The 19,735-nt window shown below is 43.6% G+C and overlaps 2 protein-coding genes across 3 annotated transcripts in view; both read right to left on the reverse strand.

Annotated features, from left to right (window-relative positions):
* Window positions 1-430: 430 nt before the first annotated feature.
* On the reverse strand, window positions 431-4,986 carry ttpa (tocopherol (alpha) transfer protein). The gene is made up of 5 exons (XM_079569633.1): window positions 4,481-4,986; window positions 3,483-3,636; window positions 1,145-1,338; window positions 949-1,059; window positions 431-706 (listed from the first exon to the last, which is right to left on the reverse strand). The coding sequence occupies exons 1-5, from the start codon at window positions 4,658-4,660 to the stop codon at window positions 473-475; spliced, it is 873 nt and encodes a 290-aa protein (XP_079425759.1). The 5' UTR covers window positions 4,661-4,986; the 3' UTR covers window positions 431-472.
* A 7,353-nt stretch (window positions 4,987-12,339) lies between these two features.
* The window catches only part of LOC306973233 (xenotropic and polytropic retrovirus receptor 1 homolog), a 39,729-nt gene continuing 32,333 nt past the window's right edge, over window positions 12,340-19,735 (reverse strand). The window contains exons 7-16 of one of the 2 annotated variants that reach the window (XM_079570133.1): window positions 18,517-18,598; window positions 18,347-18,436; window positions 18,171-18,268; window positions 16,168-16,347; window positions 15,921-16,086; window positions 15,612-15,806; window positions 13,696-13,862; window positions 13,435-13,574; window positions 13,135-13,356; window positions 12,340-13,034 (exon numbers count right to left, since the gene is read on the reverse strand). In XM_079570133.1, coding sequence (XP_079426259.1) covers window positions 12,980-13,034; window positions 13,135-13,356; window positions 13,435-13,574; window positions 13,696-13,862; window positions 15,612-15,806; window positions 15,921-16,086; window positions 16,168-16,347; window positions 18,171-18,268; window positions 18,347-18,436; window positions 18,517-18,598 — 1,395 coding nt within the window. In that variant the 3' untranslated portion in view covers window positions 12,340-12,979. Of the gene's footprint in view, window positions 13,035-13,134; window positions 13,357-13,434; window positions 13,575-13,695; window positions 13,863-15,611; window positions 15,807-15,920; window positions 16,348-18,170; window positions 18,269-18,346; window positions 18,437-18,516; window positions 18,599-19,735 lie in introns of both variants that reach the window. The other variant, XM_079570132.1, reaches the window with a different exon arrangement.

Consider the following 19,735-nt stretch of genomic DNA (forward strand, 5'->3'; position numbering starts at 1 on the left):
TGTGCTCGTCCTGAGTGAGTCCACAGTGTTCCCTATGGGAGCGCCAAGACTGTCCACGGGTAGTTTAGGCCATGAAAAATGGAAGAGCTGCTTTCATTATATTCTTAAAGGAACAGGCCACCGTTTTTCCACACTGAGATATGCGTGCCCGAGGAAGAGTGACTGAGGGCACGCACAAAGACCAGACAGGTACACATCAGCTCGTCTAAACTCAGGTTAGAACATATCTCAGTATGGAAAAAGGTGCCCTGCTCCTTTAAGAAAAAGCCTTATTTGGAATGAGGTCAGAGCAGCTCTTTCTTTGTGTGGGAGGTGGAGCAGATGCAGGTGGAGGAGCAGGAGGCCTCTGATGCCTGGGAACCGTGAGTTAGCCTGATGTGAGGCTAAGCTAACTCATATGGAGACATGTGGAGTTTTGCAGTAACACTCATTTGACTGGAGAAGCCCCTGTTTTTTGGAGGCGGTCCCTCTGTCAGTCAGTCCTAATCTGGGGTCCCTCTGACGTAGCGGCGTGGCTGACGTCGATGTCTCCCGTCGGGTGAGCCGCGACCCGCTGCAGGAGGCCCTCACACCGCAGCAGCTGATTGGTCCAGTCCTGACACGCCTCCTGGATGCTGAGCCCCTCCCCTCCGTACTCCGGCGGCAGCACAGGGGCGGAGAAGAAGTCGCCCAGCGAGTCGGTGTAGTCTGAGCCGTGCATGTGGATCTGAGGGAGCACAGGCGGCCACAGGTTAGAGACTGAAATGTGTCTCTTTAAGGTCTACGTGGAACTAGTCATTTTACTAAAAGTTGATTTACCACTATCGATTTAACCATCACAGTAAGGTTACACAGACCTTTACATTGTTGTCGCTGTTGCCAGTCCAGATGACATTTAAGTCAAACATTCACACAATAAACAAGAGTTCCACAGAAACCTGGACATTGTGAGTGAGTGGACGCACTGACCCTCTGTCGGATCTTGTCGGGCAGAAAGGGCCTGATCATGGAGAATACGGGCCGAAAGAACAGCGGCACATTCAGCAGGTGGATGCCCCGCACCTTCAGAGGGAACGAGTCCTGACAACACAAACAAACCAACGACATGGACTCACTGCGTCCTGGGCCGGTGTCCTGTATCCATGACACTGGACATTATACTTACTGCCAGCACGGAGGAGATCTTCCTGGCCAGTGAGGGAGTGACCTGCAGGGCGTGGCCCAAGCACCAGCCCTGCAGGTCGAAGATCACCTTTATGCCCCGCCTCTGAGTCTGCGTCTCCATGGCGATGACCTCAGACGTCATGAGGCTGACCCGGAACACCTGGATGGCCGACCAGTCTTTGGGGTTCCACTGACCTGTGGACGGGCCACATGTCACCGACTTTTAGACCGATACAGATGCTAGATATTTAAAAGGCTTCAGGCAATCACATATAATAAAAGATATACAGCGGGAACCATAATATGTAACGTACATTTTAAAAAAAGACACATTTGAATTTTTTTTTCTCACTGTTTCTCACTTTTTTTTTTTTTTAGGTCAAGTAGAATTAAAAAAAAAAAAAAATCTATTTGCTACATTCCAGAAGAATGAGAGAATTCTTTAGAATGTTTTCAGGGGTTTACATACAAGATTACTATACCTTTAAACAATTTGGGAAAGCCCAGATGACGATGTCATGACCTTAGAAGCAAAAGTCTGGTTCATTCATTTCAAGACACTTGAAAGTTCAGGTTTATTGGTGAAAACAATGATGTAAATGTCCAGTCCTCATACAGATCAGAAAGAAGGCGGGTTCTGTGTCCCAGAGATGAACGTGCTGAGTCTGAAATGTGAAGATCAACCCAAGAACAAAAGCAAAAGACCTGGTGACGAAGCTGAACCTGGTAAGAGTTTGTCATTATCCAGAGTGAAACAAGTCCTGCACCGACAGGGGCTGAGAGGGAACTCTGCCAGGAAGAAGCCCTGACTCCAAAAGAAACATGAAAAAGACAGATGGAGTTTGCAAATAAAAGAAGGATAAAGACTTTAATTTCCTGTGGTCTGACGGAAAAAAAAAGATATTTTTTTTGCCATAATGACGATCATCGCGTTTGGAGGAAAAAAGGGGGAATCTTCAAGCCTGAGAACACCATCCCAACTGTGAAATACGGGGGGGGGGGGCAGCATCATGCTGTGGGGTTGTTTTGCAGTGGGAGGGACTGGTGCACTTCACAAAATAAATGACTTCATGAAGAAAGAACACTATGTGGAAATCTTGGAGAAACATCTCAAGACATCAGGAAGTTAAAGCTTGGGCGCAGATGGGTTTTTCACATGGACAATTCTCAAAGCAAACGGCCAATACTGGTTACAAAGTGGCTTAAGGAAAACAAAGTGAATGTTTGGAAGTGACCATCACAAAGTCCTGATCTCAATCCAGTTGAAATAGGCATGTGGAAGGAAATCCAAAACATTTGACCCGAGTTATACAGTTTAAAGGCAATGCTATCAAATAATGAAATGTATGTAAACCTTTGGTTTTGTAAAAAGTAAAACATAAAACAATGTAGAAAATTCTCTCTGGAATTTAGCAAATAGAAATATTTTTTTAAATTCTACGTGACCTAAAAAAACATAAAAGTTAATTCTGGTTTTATGTCAGACAGTGAGAAAAACAATTCAAATGTGTCTTTTCATTAAGTGTACGTAAACATGGTTCCCGCTGTAATTCTGAACTGCCAAACTACAGGCCGGGCTGTTGGACTGAAGCGTTCCGTGGGGTGGTGATGTTTGTAATGAGAGGACAAGGCCAAAGCAGGTCCATGCTCTGAATCAGGGACAGAATTATAATGCACTTTCTTTCTCTCACACAAAATGGGAAAGAAAAAGACTCTGAAAAGTCAAAAACAGTGGCACAGGAATACTTCCAATTTTCTGTGAGAGAAAGAAAGTGCATAATAATCTGCACCTGATTCAGAGTGTGGACCTGCTTAGGCCAAACTTCCTCTCAATACTCATCACCATCACCTCCAACAGCCTTCAGGTTCACACAGTTTAGAGTTTGGAGTCGATTCCCACCTGGACAGGGCCTTTCTGTGTGGAGTTTGCATGTTCTCCCCGTGTCTGCGTAGGTTTCCTCCGGGTACTCCGGTTTCCCCTACCACTAAAAACATGTACAATAGGCCAGGATGAATGATGTGAGTGACTGTGTGGTGGTGTCAGAGGGACCGTTGGCGCAGACGTGTGCAGTCACGACAGCGCTTCTGTCAGTCTCCCCCAGGGGAAACTGAAACTACAAACGTAGCTTAACCACCACTGAGTGTGGAGTGAATGTACAACTGTCTCATGTAAAGCGCTTTGTGACCATGTCTCTATATAAATAAAGATCTAAATAATCTAATAAGAGATCTAATAAATAAAGCCTGGCTTAAGTATTCTCCTGTAGGACCTGGAAAGCCTCTGCTTCCACGTGCCTCTGTGAGGGGGTCAGCGCTGTGAGGACTGTGATGGGACGTACCGATGCGGTAGACGAGCACGCGGCTGCCGCTGTGGTCGCGCTGGGGCAGGACGGCGTGGTAGTCGTCCCGCAGCAGGCCCAGCACGGACTGAGGGGACAGACAGGAGCTGATGTCAGGACTGTCCACTCGCCAGCGCTCGTAGTTCAACAGCAACTGCAACAGACGACCACATCAGGAAGAGGAAGCTCAGTTCTTCTATTCAGACCATGATTTAGTCTGATATTTGCTCAAGACGGGGAGGTGGAAGATAAGAAAGCTACATATTCAAAGGAAAGAACGGGGTTTCTATTTATTTTTCATAGTGAGGGCAGTTGCCTCACAGGGCTTCACGTGAGGCCCTTATGTACAGGATGGCTGCATGGCGACAGATACAGAATGTCCCTCTTCTGTCGCTTCCTGCGCTCACGGCCGATAAGGAAGTAAGCGGCTCAGGTGCACACTGTCGCTGTGTCCTTTGGCAACACACTTCCCCTCTGGTGTCTGCGTGCACCGGTGTGTGAATGGGTGAGCGGGTCCTTGATGTAAAGCGCTTTGACTGCCTAAAGCGGGTAGAAAGGCGCTGTATAAATGTGACCATTTATTTAAACTGTTCTGATGAGAGCTTCCTCCACACACACCACACAACATGTACAATAAGCCAGGATGAGCGAGAGTGTGTGCGTGTAGGACAGCAGAGCACATGGGGACATAGGTACAGTCCGCTGTGGCCCCTGTGTATTCATTAACACGCACTGTCCTGACCAAACAAATGTAGAAATATGAAGCCCTGGTGTTTGTGAACCTCCAGGACACACAAACTACAACAAAATGAGACCCTCTGAAATGATCTTGTAACCTCTTACCCTGTGTTGAGACCTCCTGCTCTAACTAACTATAAAAAGTAGCCAATTCTTGATTTCATTCTCATTGATAAAGTAGTTTCAACTCAACCCAGAAGTCCGTATTTTGACCTAAACCGACTCCTGGTGCTTTTCTCTGTGCTCTCCTCTGTGTTTACCTTCAGAGCGAGCTCCACGTCGAAGTCCCGGGCGCGGAGGAACTTGAGCAGGAAGCCGTGGGAGAGCGCCGGGACCCCGGTCAGCTGCGGGGCCTGCAGCGCGGCCCGCCTCAGCGCGCTCACGTACGGGACCAGCTCCTCACAGTCGTCCGACACTTCGTTGAGCTGAGGGCCGTTCATGGCGCACTCAGAGCCGGCCACATCTCAGTGGAGGAGGAGGAGGAGGAGGAGGAGGAAGAGGCCTGGGGGTTAAGTAACAGTGAACCTTACCCCATAGACGGCGGGCGGCTGTGCGTTACCGCCGCTTTCCCCGCTGATAAGGAGCGACAGGCCGCGGGAGGGTGGACCAGGAGCCGCGCCGGAGCCAGGGCGCCGCGTGCAACATGTTGGTCAGAGTTTGGACACGTCAATAACCGTGCACTGCTGAGGACAGCCACTTTCTGCTCTTTGGAAATGCCATTGAAATCTGTGCAGGACTTTCAACCTGCTGTTTCTGCTGATGAAGCTCCATCTGCTGGTCAGAGACAGAACTGCAGAACAGAATGTACCCTGAGCTTGTGACACTTTTGTAATTGTTATAATTATTTTTCGCCATTTAGAATATATTTGCAGTGTGTACAATTGTATTTTATGACAGGATGGATGGCGTTGGCGCTGTAGGTGACAGGCCCGGCCCATATGACATTTTCTTGCCCCAGGCCCAAACTGGACATCTGGGCACACACTGGTTTGTCACGTTCCATAACTTAAAGCCACACTGCGGAACATTCTTGGTCATATCTTGCCATGTCAGAGGTTTCCTTAATAGAGTTCGGGAATGTGATGTCATATCGCTAAGCATTATGGGATCAGCAGCAATTGTAAACTAATGGAGATTGTAAAAGTTAAAATACTGGAGTTATTGTTCACATTAAAACACTTGGACACCACAGTGAGTTAGATGTTTTTACCAGCAGTAACTCAGCAGCTAACGGAGGTGTTCCACGGCTTTTTTCTCCACTTTTTCTCCTGTTTTTATCCAATGTTAGTCTATGGAAAATGTATGCCAACAGCTGCAAAGATGGCGGATCTCCATGGTAACTGTGGATTTTGCCAAACTCTATACCAATTTTGCACATTCGTGTAAAATAGATTCATCATAAATGGCTGACATGCAAACATTTACTGTACATACATGACATCATACAACTGTTTAAAATAGAGGCACCAGTGCAGGGGTGATGGGGTTCAGAGTCACGCTCATATTTCAGTAGAAATAGGCCACGTCCTGGCAAAGACACACCGACTTTCCCGTGAAATCAGGACACTTTACAGGCAATACTGATTGGTTGTTTCTTCTTCTACTGCTGAAATTCTCCAAAGTAAAGAAGATTACTCAAAGTTGCATAAATCTAGTGAAGTACTGCGCCAGATGAAGCTCAAAAGAGTTGATTTTACATAATATGTGCACTATGTAGCTGTAACGATAAGGACGCTGAGGACTCTGTGCACGTGAACAGACAGACAGCAGAGACGGAGGCGCTTTGTGAACTCAACTTTTACTGAAAAAGTGTAACAGGTTTGGGGTGAACCAGGCACCGCTGTAGCATCCGGACGACAGCACAGGGCCCAACGACGGGCCCCTCATCGCTAACACGACCATCCAAAACGCAGACAGTTAGTCACGTCTTTACGCTATACAAACATTTCAGACTATTACTTTGATACGGGATATATCCACACAAGTACCCCGTACAATCAACCTTTGTCAATATCTATACCCATGTGACATTGAAGAGGCTTTTGATGTAACATTTTTTACCATTATTTATATATTTGCTGTATAAAGATGGACAGAATTAAGATCGGGTCAGGTACTGTCAGAGTAGCACATGGAAGTAAAAAGAAAAAAGAAAAAACTAATCACTTTAGAAGCCTGAACAGTGTTCTTCTGTCCATCTTTATACTTTACATTTCTGACAGTTTGGTCCAAAAGGCCCGGGCACCACCTCTACCATCAACATATGAAGTATTTTAGCAGCTCAAAGTACTTTTTCATCTGCTTGCTCATGTACATGACCTGAACATATCCGTGACGCCCGGCCCGTGCTCGGCGTCGGCTGCCTTCGAAGCACTAAAGAGACAGAATCAGCGTAACAAAGCGAAGGTGCGGCGGCCGTGCAGAGGAGGAGACTTGGAATGTGACGAGGTGTTGTTTAAAGTCAGCCTGCCTGCAGCTGAGCGTGAGGTCCAACCGAGTGGAATGAGAGGGGAAACAAATAATCACGTTTCAAAGAGAGTTCGGAGTGTTCATTGGTGAGCAATGCTTAACTCATGAATAAAGACACTACCCATGTGCTAAAATCTACTTTGACTTATTTAATAATAGCGGTAATAATGAGGTCTTACGGTTCAAGCTAACTGTGGCCCTCATATCTACTGTTTACAACTGATTCATAAACATTCAAAATCGCAATTACTGTAGATCTGCGATGTAGATTTAGAGGGCTTTAAATAATAAGCTAGCTTTAAAGAGACTAGATACAAGTTGGTCATTTTACACTCACTACTGCCACCTCAGGTCTTACGCGTAACTGCAGCTTCTATATTGAGCTCGTGCATGATGGCACTTCTGACCCGAGTGACAGTGCAGGATTTCAGAGGCAGTTGTGGTGAACAGGTCTGGGCTCATTCTACACATTAGGACACGGCTGGAACATGTAGGAGGAGGGAAATACTTAAAGCAGTACTAAGTAACTCTTGCCCCTAGAGGCCACAAGCGCAACTGCAGGTGTTGTAGCAAGTTGCGATTTTTTTAACTTATTAATTGTCTTGGAGAGTAAATACTATACTTGACAGGAAAGACAAAGGGACAGAGGGATATTGTACATCCAATTATACGATGGAAATATTCTTTTTCACTCAAAGTTGGCTGTAAATACTGTTTAAGTGGCGCTAGCCCGCAGCTAGCTTTGCCCGAAACACAATTGTCCACTCTTTTTTGCCATTTTCTGGTGGAATATCAACTTATTTATCTCATACAAATAAAGTCAAGTGTAAATCGGGCCCATATGGATATTTTCTCACTGCAGATAGTTCAGTAGAAGTGAAAAAAACAGCAGTTGTAGCAAGCGCGAGCTAACCGTTAGCATTAGCCTGATGCTAACATGTAGCATTAAGTTAGCATTCTCCGTTATTTATGTATTTATGGGCTGTTGAACCACTTTGCTCCTCCCCATGTCTTTGTATCAAGATTAATCAATTAGAGAAAATTTACATTTTTTCAAAATTGTTTTCCCCCTTAACTGTTTTCAAAAATGACCATATATGGGCGATTCCAGAGATGCCGTCTGTATCTATTGGTGGCTCCGGTCTGGTGGCAGACAAGTTGCAATTGTGGTTTTCTGGCCAGAGACACCAGGGGGAGATGAAAGACCCTCCAATCATCCCACCAACACTTGTATTACCCCCAGAGGAACCACGGAAAGGATTTATTAAGGTAAACACGCTACTTAGCACTACTTTAATTTTAACATTTTTAAACTCCGTATAGTCCCTTTAAGCTAGCTTTGTTTTGCTAAACATTCTACCTCAACATATATTTGCCATCTCACCTCAAGTTGAGCGTTTATTTACTGCAGTGGTTCCCAAAGTGGGGTCCTCGGAGGCACTACAGTGGAGCCTTGAAAGCGTACACAACATGTTCATTATTTGCTCAAATTATGTACGACTTTAAACCAGTGTTTAACCTACAGTTATTGCTAGATAACAGCTGCAAATCTTTTGAATGGAGTAAATTATAATCTGTCTTTCTGGCTGTTGTGTTTGCTGGTTCTCCTTGTCATTACCTATACATTACGCACCAATGAAACCTCAAATACAGCATAAAAATGTCCTATACAAAAACCATGTTAGAAATGTGTGCTGACCCTCTTCTTCTCTTATGAAACAGGATTGAGTAGATTCGGTGCTGATGAGGATGACGAACACGTACACGTGGGTGGAGTGAGGTCTGATAGACGGTAGAGTAAGGTGCTGGTAATGTCCTGAGTTGGAAATGTTGGCATAGAAAAAACGCGCAAATGGCTTCAGAGAGGTCCGGCAACACAGAAACCTGAGCGATCCAAAGGAAAGACAGACGTTTAAAGCCGACATATCGTGCACAGCCGAGGCTCGGAAATGGTCTTTCCAAAACAGGAAAAAAAAGCTTTGGTTTTGCACGATATGTCCCGTTTAAGTAAAATAAAAAATAAAATAAAAAAGGATTTAAAGTGCGGGCGTATGTCTTTGGATGCAGTGATGGAAGGAGGAGTGAGATGTGAACCCTGTGCGACCGATTTGTCCTGGAGAAAAAGGGATGATTGCTTTGAACGAAACCATCAGCTCCCGTCGTCCAGTGAGCTCAACGATTGTCTTCAAGAGGACGAGTGTAGGAATGTCTGTGCTGATAAAAGGAGGAAGAAATGAAAGAAAAAAACTTTACTTAAAGCCACACTGCGGAACATTTCGAATGATCACAAGAGCAACGTGACGGGTTATCAAATTCAAAGTGAATCTAATCCATTTAAACTACAAATTTGGCGGAAATCTCCATGGAGACTAGGCTGATGTCGATTGTCTCTCACCCCCCCCACTTTCACAGAGCGCATTTTCTCCAGTTCAGCTTTACCCAAATCTAAAAGCTTCACGACTCATGTTTTTGTCTCTTTTTTAATCACTTTTTTGTTGTGTTTTTTATGTTCTTTTTCGTCTGTTTTGCATTGCACTTGTTGTCACAGTTTTGTGTTGTTTTTGTGTTGCGTTTCTGTTGTTCTCGTCACCTTTTGTCACTCTTTTGTGGCTCTTGTGTTGCTTTTTTCCATCAGTCTTTACTTTTGTCGCTATTTGGACACTTATTTCAAGAAGCTTTTACATCTGGGTAAGGCCGAACTGCAGAAAATGTGCTTGGTTCAGGTGGAGCTTAAAGGGATGTTTTGGGATTTTTGACACAGGGCCTCATTTCCTAGTTATCCAGAGTGTTGTTGATTTCTGGAGATTTTTTTTTTTTTTGTAATTCATGCAGTTCTTATATTTGACGAGTTTCATGGTGCTCGGATAATGCATTTATATGGTATCAGCTAGACTGCATTAAAAACAGTCTGACCAGACAGACACTTATAACACCAGACTAACCACTAACATTTATACGGTTAGTCTGGTGTTATAAGTGATTTGCCTCAGGTGCTCTGTGGAGCGGGTCACACTGTTTTTAATGAAGGCTAGCTGATACCATAGAAATGTGCTAGCCTAGCACTAGCCTAGCGCCACGAACTCTTCAAATATAAGAACTGCATGAAATACAAAAAAGCAACACTAGGAATAACTAAGAAATGGGGCCCTATGACAAAATTCCTGAAATATCCCTTTAACTGTAACTAACTATTTTAAAATCTTGCTGCTAATGTTGTGCATTTGGATGAGGACCTGACTTGTTTCAACCTCATATTTGGCTGCCTTTAGTCGACATCGCCATGGAGAAAAGCTGGAGACGTCCCACTCCCAGTAATATAAATAATAAAATAAATGCTTGATTTTAATCCCATTTATCGTGTGAAATGTTACACGGTGTAGCTTTAACAAAAGAATAAAGTGGAAAAGGATGACAAAACAATCTAATTTTTTTTTTTTTAGAGTGTGCAGAATGATTCAAAATTTCGGATGTAAAATACTACTTTTTTTTTTTTTTTTTTTAGATTTAAAATAAATGAGGTAAGACATCAGTAGTTGTCGAGTAAGGCCTGTTCTCCAACTTAGACTTAGCTTAAAAATCTATTAAAATCATGCCACTGAATCCTTTCAATAAAATTAAAGAAAGAAAGCTTAAAAAAATAGATAAAGACTATGCATAAGAATAAACCAAAAATGTGGTTAGCTCAAACTAGACAGAAGTAGCCTAGCTTAAGTACGGTGTATGTATTTAAGTCATATGACCATATAGAGCCGAACAGTAACGCACTTTGACCTTCGTAACAATAATCATGCGCTGTGTGGAAATATGGCTATTATAAATATTGAGAAAATGTGGAAAAATCTCCTCCAGTGCACGTCACCAGCACCAAACCTGCGCGTAACAGACGGAAAGTCCTTCAGAGAGTCACCTGCTCCACGTTCGCGTCGTCTTCCGAATCCACGACATTTTGAAGCTTTTTTTTGTTTTGTTTTTTGAAGCGTTTTCTTCTCCTAAAGAGTCATTGCTTTGCAGAGTTGAACCCATTCACGCATAAATAAGTTGGCATTACATTCAGCGGCACACGACGTCCCAAAAAAAAATTAAAAAAAAATGCGACTATAGGAGCTTCATTGTGGAAATCTGTCCCCCCCCAAAAAAACATTTCTACTCAAAAGTCCTTCCTCCTCGTTCCGAATAAGCACTTCACTTGATGGTGGCGTTTCTAAATAAAACTACTTTGGTCCGTCAAGATATTTACAACCATGAACCCCAAGTTTCTATTGACGAACATAGACAAAAAAGTCAGGCAATTTGCTCCACTTGTCCGGCAAAGTGCGATTGTTTTGTGTGTGTGTGTGTGTGTGTGTGTGTGTGGTTTTGTAAAAAGCGAGTAAGGTGCAGGTAGGCAGCGCTGTGATGATTGGTCTAGGCAGCCAGCGTTTCTGATTTGGCTGAGAACAGAGAGGTCTGAAGAGCTCAAAGAAAAAAACAAAACAACTATTGGCTTATCATCAAGTCCCACATCCACAAATGTCCCCCGGAAAAAGTCGTCCAAGGTGTCAAACTGAGTAAAAAAAGGCCTCTCCGTACGATTTACGATTAAGCTTCACCTACGGCGGCCCCGGAAGGTCAGTCACTACAAAAAAAAAAAGCACAAAAAATGTCCTGCAGGTGGCGACATTTCAAAGCGATAAGGCCTAAATGTTGAGGATAAAAAAACTAAATTTAATATATTAAGTATTTTATAGGACATACAATAGGAGATCGATTATTAAGTACTTCATATTATAGTATTGAAACTACAATGACATATTTGGCTACACTGAACAAATGGTTCATGATGTTGACATGGAAATGGTTACAGTACTATCTGGTGTGCTCGCGCAGTATTTTTTTACCACAAAGTATTTTTTTACTCTGCCAGAAGAAGAGTGTTTTTTGGCCACAACGTGTGTAATAAAGGCCTCAAGATTTTACAATATTTGCTCCTTGAAAAAAAATGACTTTCAGAGAAAATATAGTGAATTTTGATGATTTTTTTTTTCTTTTTCCATAACTTATTTTACTTTTACACTGAGTAAGTCATGTCCATGGCCAGTTTTTTCTGCACGTCTGCCTTGACAATAGAATTCATATAAAAATAATCTGGTGCGTCATGTCTTCCATCACGGAATACACAGTGATTCTATTATTGACAAATGCCGCAGTGCCATCGAAGGGAAAAACATGGGATAATTGTCTAGTTTTAACATTTATGTCAAGGTGGAACCGCTTTTCCGTGTGTCTGGGACTGGTGCCACAAACTTCAAGTGCCATCGCTCGGCTTTTAACTTTTTCTATCCCACTGGAGTACGATCTGACACTTCGGAGACTGAAAGCACGTACGCACAGATCAGCCTAAACACGGAGGATTTTGGAGGCTCTGCACCCACTACAAACTCTAAAAAAAAACACAGTATATATTTGTGTTACTCTTTGATACCTTCATTTTAGAGTGGAAGAAGAGCTTTGGCTGAATGAAGCATGTTTATATTAGCTCTGGGGCTTAGCGTCGGTGCACAGGCCTTGCTTATTGTTTTTGCTGTAGTATCGCACGAGTAACACTACTTCTAATTGAGTAACATTATTAGAAAGCAACATTAATCTTAGATAGAGTTTTAAAATAAGATCATTCGTTTTTCCAGGTGCTCTGGTTTCCCCTACCACTCAAAACATGCACAATAGGGTCCTCTATGAGGCCAGGACTGCCCTGAAAAAGAGATTCTGAATCTCAGGCTAAATAAAGAATAAATAAAACAATAAAATGTGTTTTTTAAAAGAATGAAAGCGCTAGTGAAATTGCTTTTAGAAATGGTCTTCCACTTCCCGGCGCATTTTTCCATGTTTTTTTTTTTTGTAGTGACCTTTGGGACCGCGGTCAGCCTGGTTTGCCGAGACTAAAAGCTAAGCATCAGTTCCTTGGTTTGTTTCTCCGCCAGAGTTCTGTGGCACTGAGAGGTTTCAAAGTCCTTTCTTCTTCACGGTTCAAGCACATGGCATCAGAGAGGATACTTACCTCCTGCCATTGCTTTAGAAAGATTTGAACTCCCCGGTCCGTGGACGAGCAGGAGTGTCATGGCCGCCTCTCCTGGCCTCGTCTGGGCGCTTCAGGGCCCCGAGGCAGAAGAAGAAGAGGCTTGTCGGAGCTAAAGAGGAGTTTCTGTAAAGGCTAGAGGTCAAACGCCCAGCCCGCCTGGTGAGTCGCAGAGTTAGGAGGAAGCGTTCCCTCCTTTGAAGAGGTTTTGGACCCAGGCGAGGGGCGTGGCCTGATGTCAGGAGTCGTCGTCCGTGTCGTCGATCAGGACTTTGGTGTCGCGGGTCTTGGATCTGTGTGAAAGGAAGCAAAGACAGGAGAGATTCAGTAACATATTCAAACGATTGACATGTTCGTGCCATGTTGTAGTGGTGTTTCAGCAGAGCCACGTACTGCGATGCGAGCCGCGGCCGGCGCAGGCTCATGCTGTAGCTCCTCTTCCAGTTCTTCTTGCCCTGGCGGTTCCTCACTCCGTCCTCCTGGTCCATCATCTGCTCCAGCAGCGTCTGGTCATCGGCGTTCAGAGGCGCCACGCTGATGTCGCGCACCGCCCTGAACTCTCCACAGTTATTCAGGTGCTCGTTCTCCAGACGGAAGAAGTTCCAGACGAAGCGCCTGCCGCCCCCGACAGCAAAGGGACACGTTTATTTAGGCTCTGGATGATGAAACATTAAACAGTGCTGCGTTTCTTACCTGAAGACCTCCATCGGCGCCAGGATGGTGGTCAGAATGTCTTTGATGCCGGAGATTGTGGTCAAAGTACTGAGAGTGATGGTCAACGTCCAGGAGAAACGCAGCAGCACGTCCTCCACTATGGCACTGTAGTAATAGGCCTGGACACAAGACATTTGCAGATTTCAATACTTTCACACTCATATGCTAACAGATGCATTTTGTAGTTCTGTGCAAAAGGGAAGTGATGAACAGATTTATGTGGAAAAGTTGGAGTAAGACCTTTTGTGGGTAGACGATCTCCTCGCGGAGGAAAGTGTTTTCTCCCGCGTTCCTGTCGAACAGCCCCCAGTCCATCTTCAGGTCCCAGATCAGAGTGTACATGGAGCTGATCACCAGACACGAGATGTACAGGTAAAAGAAGACCTGAGCCTCCTGTGGTTTACCCTCTGGGGAAAGAAGAGAGAAAGAACTTTAACACAGCGGTTCTTAAGTGACCTGCTGGCTGGACCCACTGAAACGTGTAGAAGTGAAATGCATTAGTGTGTTCAGACATTTAACACATCGAGTGCCGCGCTGTGTTTGGGATTCAGCTGTTGAGTGCCTCAATCTAGACCATTTTTCATGATATTTGTAGCACCACAGTATATTCTGTGTTATAGCTATGGACACATGCTCTGGCTCGTTTGAAAGGTGAGACTCTTAAGCTCTCCGTAGGTGAAAACAGTTTAATTCTACGTGCCTCGGTTCCTGAGAAATCTAAGCTAAACAGAGGCTAGTTTAGACTTTTTTCTAGATTCGGGGATAATGCGTGTTTTATGTAACACTCTCCTTTCTGATTAACTTCTCTCCTCCTCTCTCCTCTTCTCTGGACGGACACTAACGTTATGTGAAGAGGCAAATGCTTAAATATATTTGTTTCAAGTCAATTTTCAAGGACAACATTGTTTACAAGTTTTGAAACACTGCGTGTTATCGATCGCTTTCGTTTATTATCGCGTGTGCATTTAAACAGCCTGGTTCTCAGATTGAAGACTTTAACAGGATGTTTCTCAGCCGTCCTAGGACCCATTTTAACCATCTAAAAACTCAGAAACGTTAAAATCTCAACTGTTTCGATCTTTCCATGAGAAGCTGCTCTGCTTTGTCAAACACTCTCCAGAGAGCGAGAGAGAAGTGTTGGGTTTAAAGCTGTTGGCTGCGCAACACCACGCCCTCTCGGACTAAATAAAGAAAGAAAAGAAACACAATAATATAAATAAAATGTCCAGATCGTGACTTTTTACAAGTTTTGAACGTCATCTATTTCACTTCTGCTCATCACAGAGCTACCAAAATCACACATAAGGTGTATTAGAGTGTCTAGTTTCACAATGAAAAAAAAAAGAAAGAAAAAATTAGTTTTTCTGTTTTTGGCACTCAATGTGTTAAGAGGAAAAACCTGCACGTAGTGCCAATGATAAAATCAAATAACCTGCAGCGCTTTACTCTTTGAAAGACGACATGTGCTTATAAAGTCATCCCATGAAGAAGAGGGATGTAATGTGGAAGAAAGCTGCAAATGAGTTTGGACCACTTTTAAAAACGTAAACACCACCAGTGCCTTTTGTTGCAATTTGAAAATGGAGCCCCTTTTAATTGTAATTGTGCATGCAACTTTGAACCAACTCTTTATAAAAAACACTTTGAAACACTTTGTAGTCATTAGAGTTAAAAGTTTGAAAGAATATTTTCTTTTCAACTTAAATAAAGACATAAAACAAGACATAATTAACAATAAACAAATAAGCAGTTGACCTTTGGAAAAGCCCCGCCCCCTGAGCAAATGTCAGCTAGTTCCATTGAGAAGTAGAGTTTAACATAGGTCATGATGGGGGAGAAGTGAGTGTTTGGGACTTTTTTTTGGTGCATCATCAGCGCGACATCCTCCAGATCGAGGAAAAAAGGGTTTCAATGTGCAGTGGAGGAATATATAACATGTAATGAAGAGGACACTACAACTACCGAGGCTACTGCACCAGTCTCCCTTTTTATGTTAATCTAGTATTGAAGTTAGCTAGCTTGCTAAACCTACAGCAGTGGCTCTGTCTCCCCCGCATTATTCAGCCAGATAAAATATTAGTCATGATTCTCCAGCCGCGATGTCCCAACAAAACCACCAACAGCTGAAATATAGACGCCTTCATTTCCCGTCTTACCTTTGTGCGTGCTGTAGAGAGCGGCGAAGGTGACCACGAAGAAGGTGGTGGAGTATTTGCCGGCGTTGACGAGGTGAGGGAAGGCCCGCTTGGTGTCGCGGTAACGCCGAAGACACTGTACAAATCTGAACCAGGCCGGCAGACACTGGATCACCGCCCGCACGCCATACGAGTACGTATTACACACATCTCCACCTGGAAGACACGCAAGAGGTTCACAATATGAGCATGTAGGATATAAAGTGTAAGAAGGGGGTGAAGAGCGAGGAGAGACATCCAGCAAAGTATCATTGAAAGCGTAAGTTGTACCAGCTCCACTGATGAGTCCGTGCTGGGCCTTCCAGTCCAGTTCGAAGCTGTAGAAGCAGATCATGTACTCCAGGTCCATGAGAACCATGCCCAGAGAGTTGAGCTGATCGGCCAGCCAGAAGTCTGCGAAGCCCACGCGATGGAAGGGCGCCGTCACCACCCGGAACTGCGAAACCAAAACACATCTGAGGTCAGGCCGAGGCCGAAGGGTCAGAATACTCTCAGTGCCTCCCGGACTCTGCGTTACCAGCAGCTTGAGGAGCCAGAAGCGGGACTTGTAGTAGCAGGTCTTGAAGGGGTTGATGAGAAAGAGCAGGAAGAAGCCGTACAGGGCCAGAGGGTTGAACTGCATGGGCACCAGGAGGCTGTCGCAGAACAGACAGGAGAGCAGGCTGACGCACCACAGCACGCCCAGCAGGCCCGCGATCTGGAGACACCACGGCGACAAACACAACATTACCACATTTCATTTGGACACCGTGTGTAGAAAATCAGGTAATGGGCCTTTAAAGATGGCGACGATCAGTTCCAACTTCTCTAAATGGTTGGATCGACATAGAAATAAATAGAAAAGCGATCCTGTATACTAAATATTGTTTTTGGAATAAATGGATCAACTTTATTACCCCAACCTTGGATATGCCTTAACCAAAAGAGTTTCTCTCTCTTCTCTTTCCTTACTGTTGGCTGCCTATTGTTGTGAGCCAAACACTTTGCCTGTAGTTCATTTTACATACATAGACTACTATAAGCTTGTCTATAAGTCGCAGCAGTCCACGTTGTTACAAAGTGCAGCTGAACGCACCATCAGCGCAATGTAAACACAGGACCTTTCAGAGAAGGCCCGGCCACTTAACAAATGTCAGCCTGCTCCGTCAAGAAGGAGTGGAGAACATGTCTTAAAGGGGGAGAAGTGCATGTTGGTGACTGTTTTTTGTGCTATACCAGCTAAAGATCGAGACAACTATCAACTATCAACTAGGCGTGCATGGTCAAATATTCCAGGAGAACAGCAGCTTCAAACTGAAGCCCTCTCTGCAAAGTCACTACTCCCGGGAGTGTGGCCGCGTTGACAGCCGCCCTCCTCGGCTTTTCTGTGCAAACTTTCCCGGAAGTTTGTGGCAGAGCTGGGTCATGGTGAAGTGCTGACTTTTGATTAATTCAACCCAAGCTTCCTATTTCAGCGGTGAGAGAATTAATTGCATTTATCTGCACCCAAGGTCCCGTTACCGGCGCGGGAGGGCATCCCCCGGCTCCCTCACTGCGGACGGAGACGGGGTTTACCACCTGTCTGAGCTATTGTGTGGATGAGTGGGGAACGTCTGAACGGAACCGCGTGACACCTCCATTGTAGGACTGCTCGATTATTGAAATAATAATAATCACGATTATTTTTGTCATAATTGAAATCACGATTATTCAAACGATTATTTGTTGCCTTTAAAAAAAAGTCTATCTTTATTTTATTTATTTATTAATCAAAACACTATGATGATATTTTATGTTTTCTGGACAGTCATAAAAGTACAAATGGTTTCAAGTGCGCCTTGATTAAAGAGAGGTCCCTGTTTCACGCCTGCCCCCTGCTGGCCAGCCCTCACACCTGCGCAAGCAAACTGAGCAGTGCGGCCTGATGACATCATCACACAGCGCTGTTTGTTTTTATGTCAGTCAAAAGCATGAGCCATGGCACCTGAAAAGCGAAGGGAAAATAATCCCAGCGGCCTGAAATAACGCAAGTCTGGTTTGCCAAAAAATAAAAAAATAGAAAAAAAAAATTAGAAAAAATAATAATAATAATAATTTCAAAAAATAAATAATAATTGAAAAAAAAAAAAAAAATGTTGTTGATTTTTTGCGATTATGCTAATTTTTTATCGTTTACTGTTGTAATCGAAATCGTAATCGAATTTCGATTAATTGCACAGCCCTACTCCATTGTCTCCACTTTAGACCTGCCTTCTTTCATTGGTAATAGCGGAGTGTTTTTGGACGTTTCGATAACGTGATACAATATTCAGTATAACAGTAACAATCTATAAAATAGCCACATTAAAGGTCAAGGTGTGTGAAAGAAAGTAACGGATTATAGCTCGGAAATGACGGTAATCGAGGTGATTTTGCTATGGGTAAAAGATGAACACAAAATTAGTAAAAAAGAAACGAATGCTATATTTGTACTAAGATAAGAATGACGACACAAATGTGCGCTCTGAAAATGGAGAGAAAACAACATGATAATGGACAGACCTCAAACAGATGCTGGTGTGACAGATTGTTCCTCGGGTTCAGCTCAAAGATCAGCACGTGGTTGACCCCCGCCTGCCGCCAGCCGTACGTGTTGATGCCTGGACGTGCAAAAGAACCTTCGCTTTACACGCAACACAGACCTGGGACATGGTTGATAACAAATACGATGTTTTTACCTAAAAGGAAAAGGAACTCTATCAACAGGAAGCCTCCTCTGTAGATGCGGATCATCGGCCACACGTCATTACTTCCGATCAGCACAGCCCCTGTAGCACAGCACACGGAGAGGAACATCTGCAGCAGTAGAACTCGCTGCATGTCAGTGGAATAGAAACGTGAGTCTTACCTGCGATAACGACGGTGACGACTAACACGAGGAAAACTCCACAGTACAGGCCCACTCTGAAGGTGGTCCAGGAAGGAGCCGGCTAAGACAGAGACATTTTATCACTCGTCATGAACATCCGGATTGTACAGAGTTTAGAAGTATGTTTCTTTCAGAGAGTGAAGCTGAGCAGGACAGTAGGAACAACTGGCCAGCTAACCATTTATTATATTTACTAGTATATTACTCTATTACCAGACTGACTTGTATACGGGAAATGTCACTCTTTAACCGCTCACCTCCAGTTCGGGAACACAAATCTAAAAGCTTCTCAACTGGAGAGCAACAGTGTAATGCCTCATTTGAAAGCTAAGGCCTACAAAAGTGATCGCAAATTGTCGTGTTTTCATCACTTATTTTTAATTTTTTTTTGTCGTGTTTTTTTTTTTGTTTTGTTGCTTTTTTCATCACATTTTTGGTTGTTTTTGTCACGTCTTTATCGCTCTTTTTGTTGCACTTTTCATCACATTTTTAAAGCGTTTTTGTCTTGCTTCTGTCATATTTTTGCTACTTTTTCATCGCTTTATTCATTGCTTTTTTTGGTCATGTTTTGTCACATTTTTGTTGGTCTTTTGTCACATTTTTGGTCGTTTTTTGTGGCTTTTTCTTTGCTTTTTTTTACTTCACTTTTGTCGTGTTTTCGCCAGTCACCTTTTTGTTGCTTTTTCCTTTTTGTTAATTACTTTTTTGTCACAATTTTGTTTGACCATTTCATCTTCGCCTTGGTTGCTATTTTGATGTGCCTTTTTAAGCTTTTAGATTTGGATAAAGCCAAAGTGGAGAAAATGTGCTTGGTTCAGGTGGGGGTTAAGAGGTTAAAGAGCAGGGCATTCTGCTTTTTTCCAGGTATTTGGTAATAATCTCAAACACGTCTCAAACACGTCAAACACTATCACACAATTTGTTGGTTAGAAAACCCAAAACTGATGTCAAACAGCAGAAACAAAATCACTGGAGAAGATCCTAAGATTGCTCAAAGATGTGCTAGCGGCTCGAGACGCAGCTCCAGGTCTGTTTTTAAGGAGAGGATAACAATGTAAAAAGCTCTAAAAACTCGATTTTGCATAATACCCTTTCTCTCAGTTGGAGTTTGAGACTTGTGTTGTAGTATCAATGAAGAAAAGTGTAATACAGAATTTCATGTGTGTAAAAGAGCTCACTCTGATTTCATTTGTATTTA

Source organism: Gobius niger (genome assembly GCF_951799975.1).
Source record: "Gobius niger genome assembly, chromosome: 13".
In the NCBI taxonomy this organism is placed as follows: Eukaryota; Metazoa; Chordata; class Actinopteri; order Gobiiformes; family Gobiidae; genus Gobius; species Gobius niger.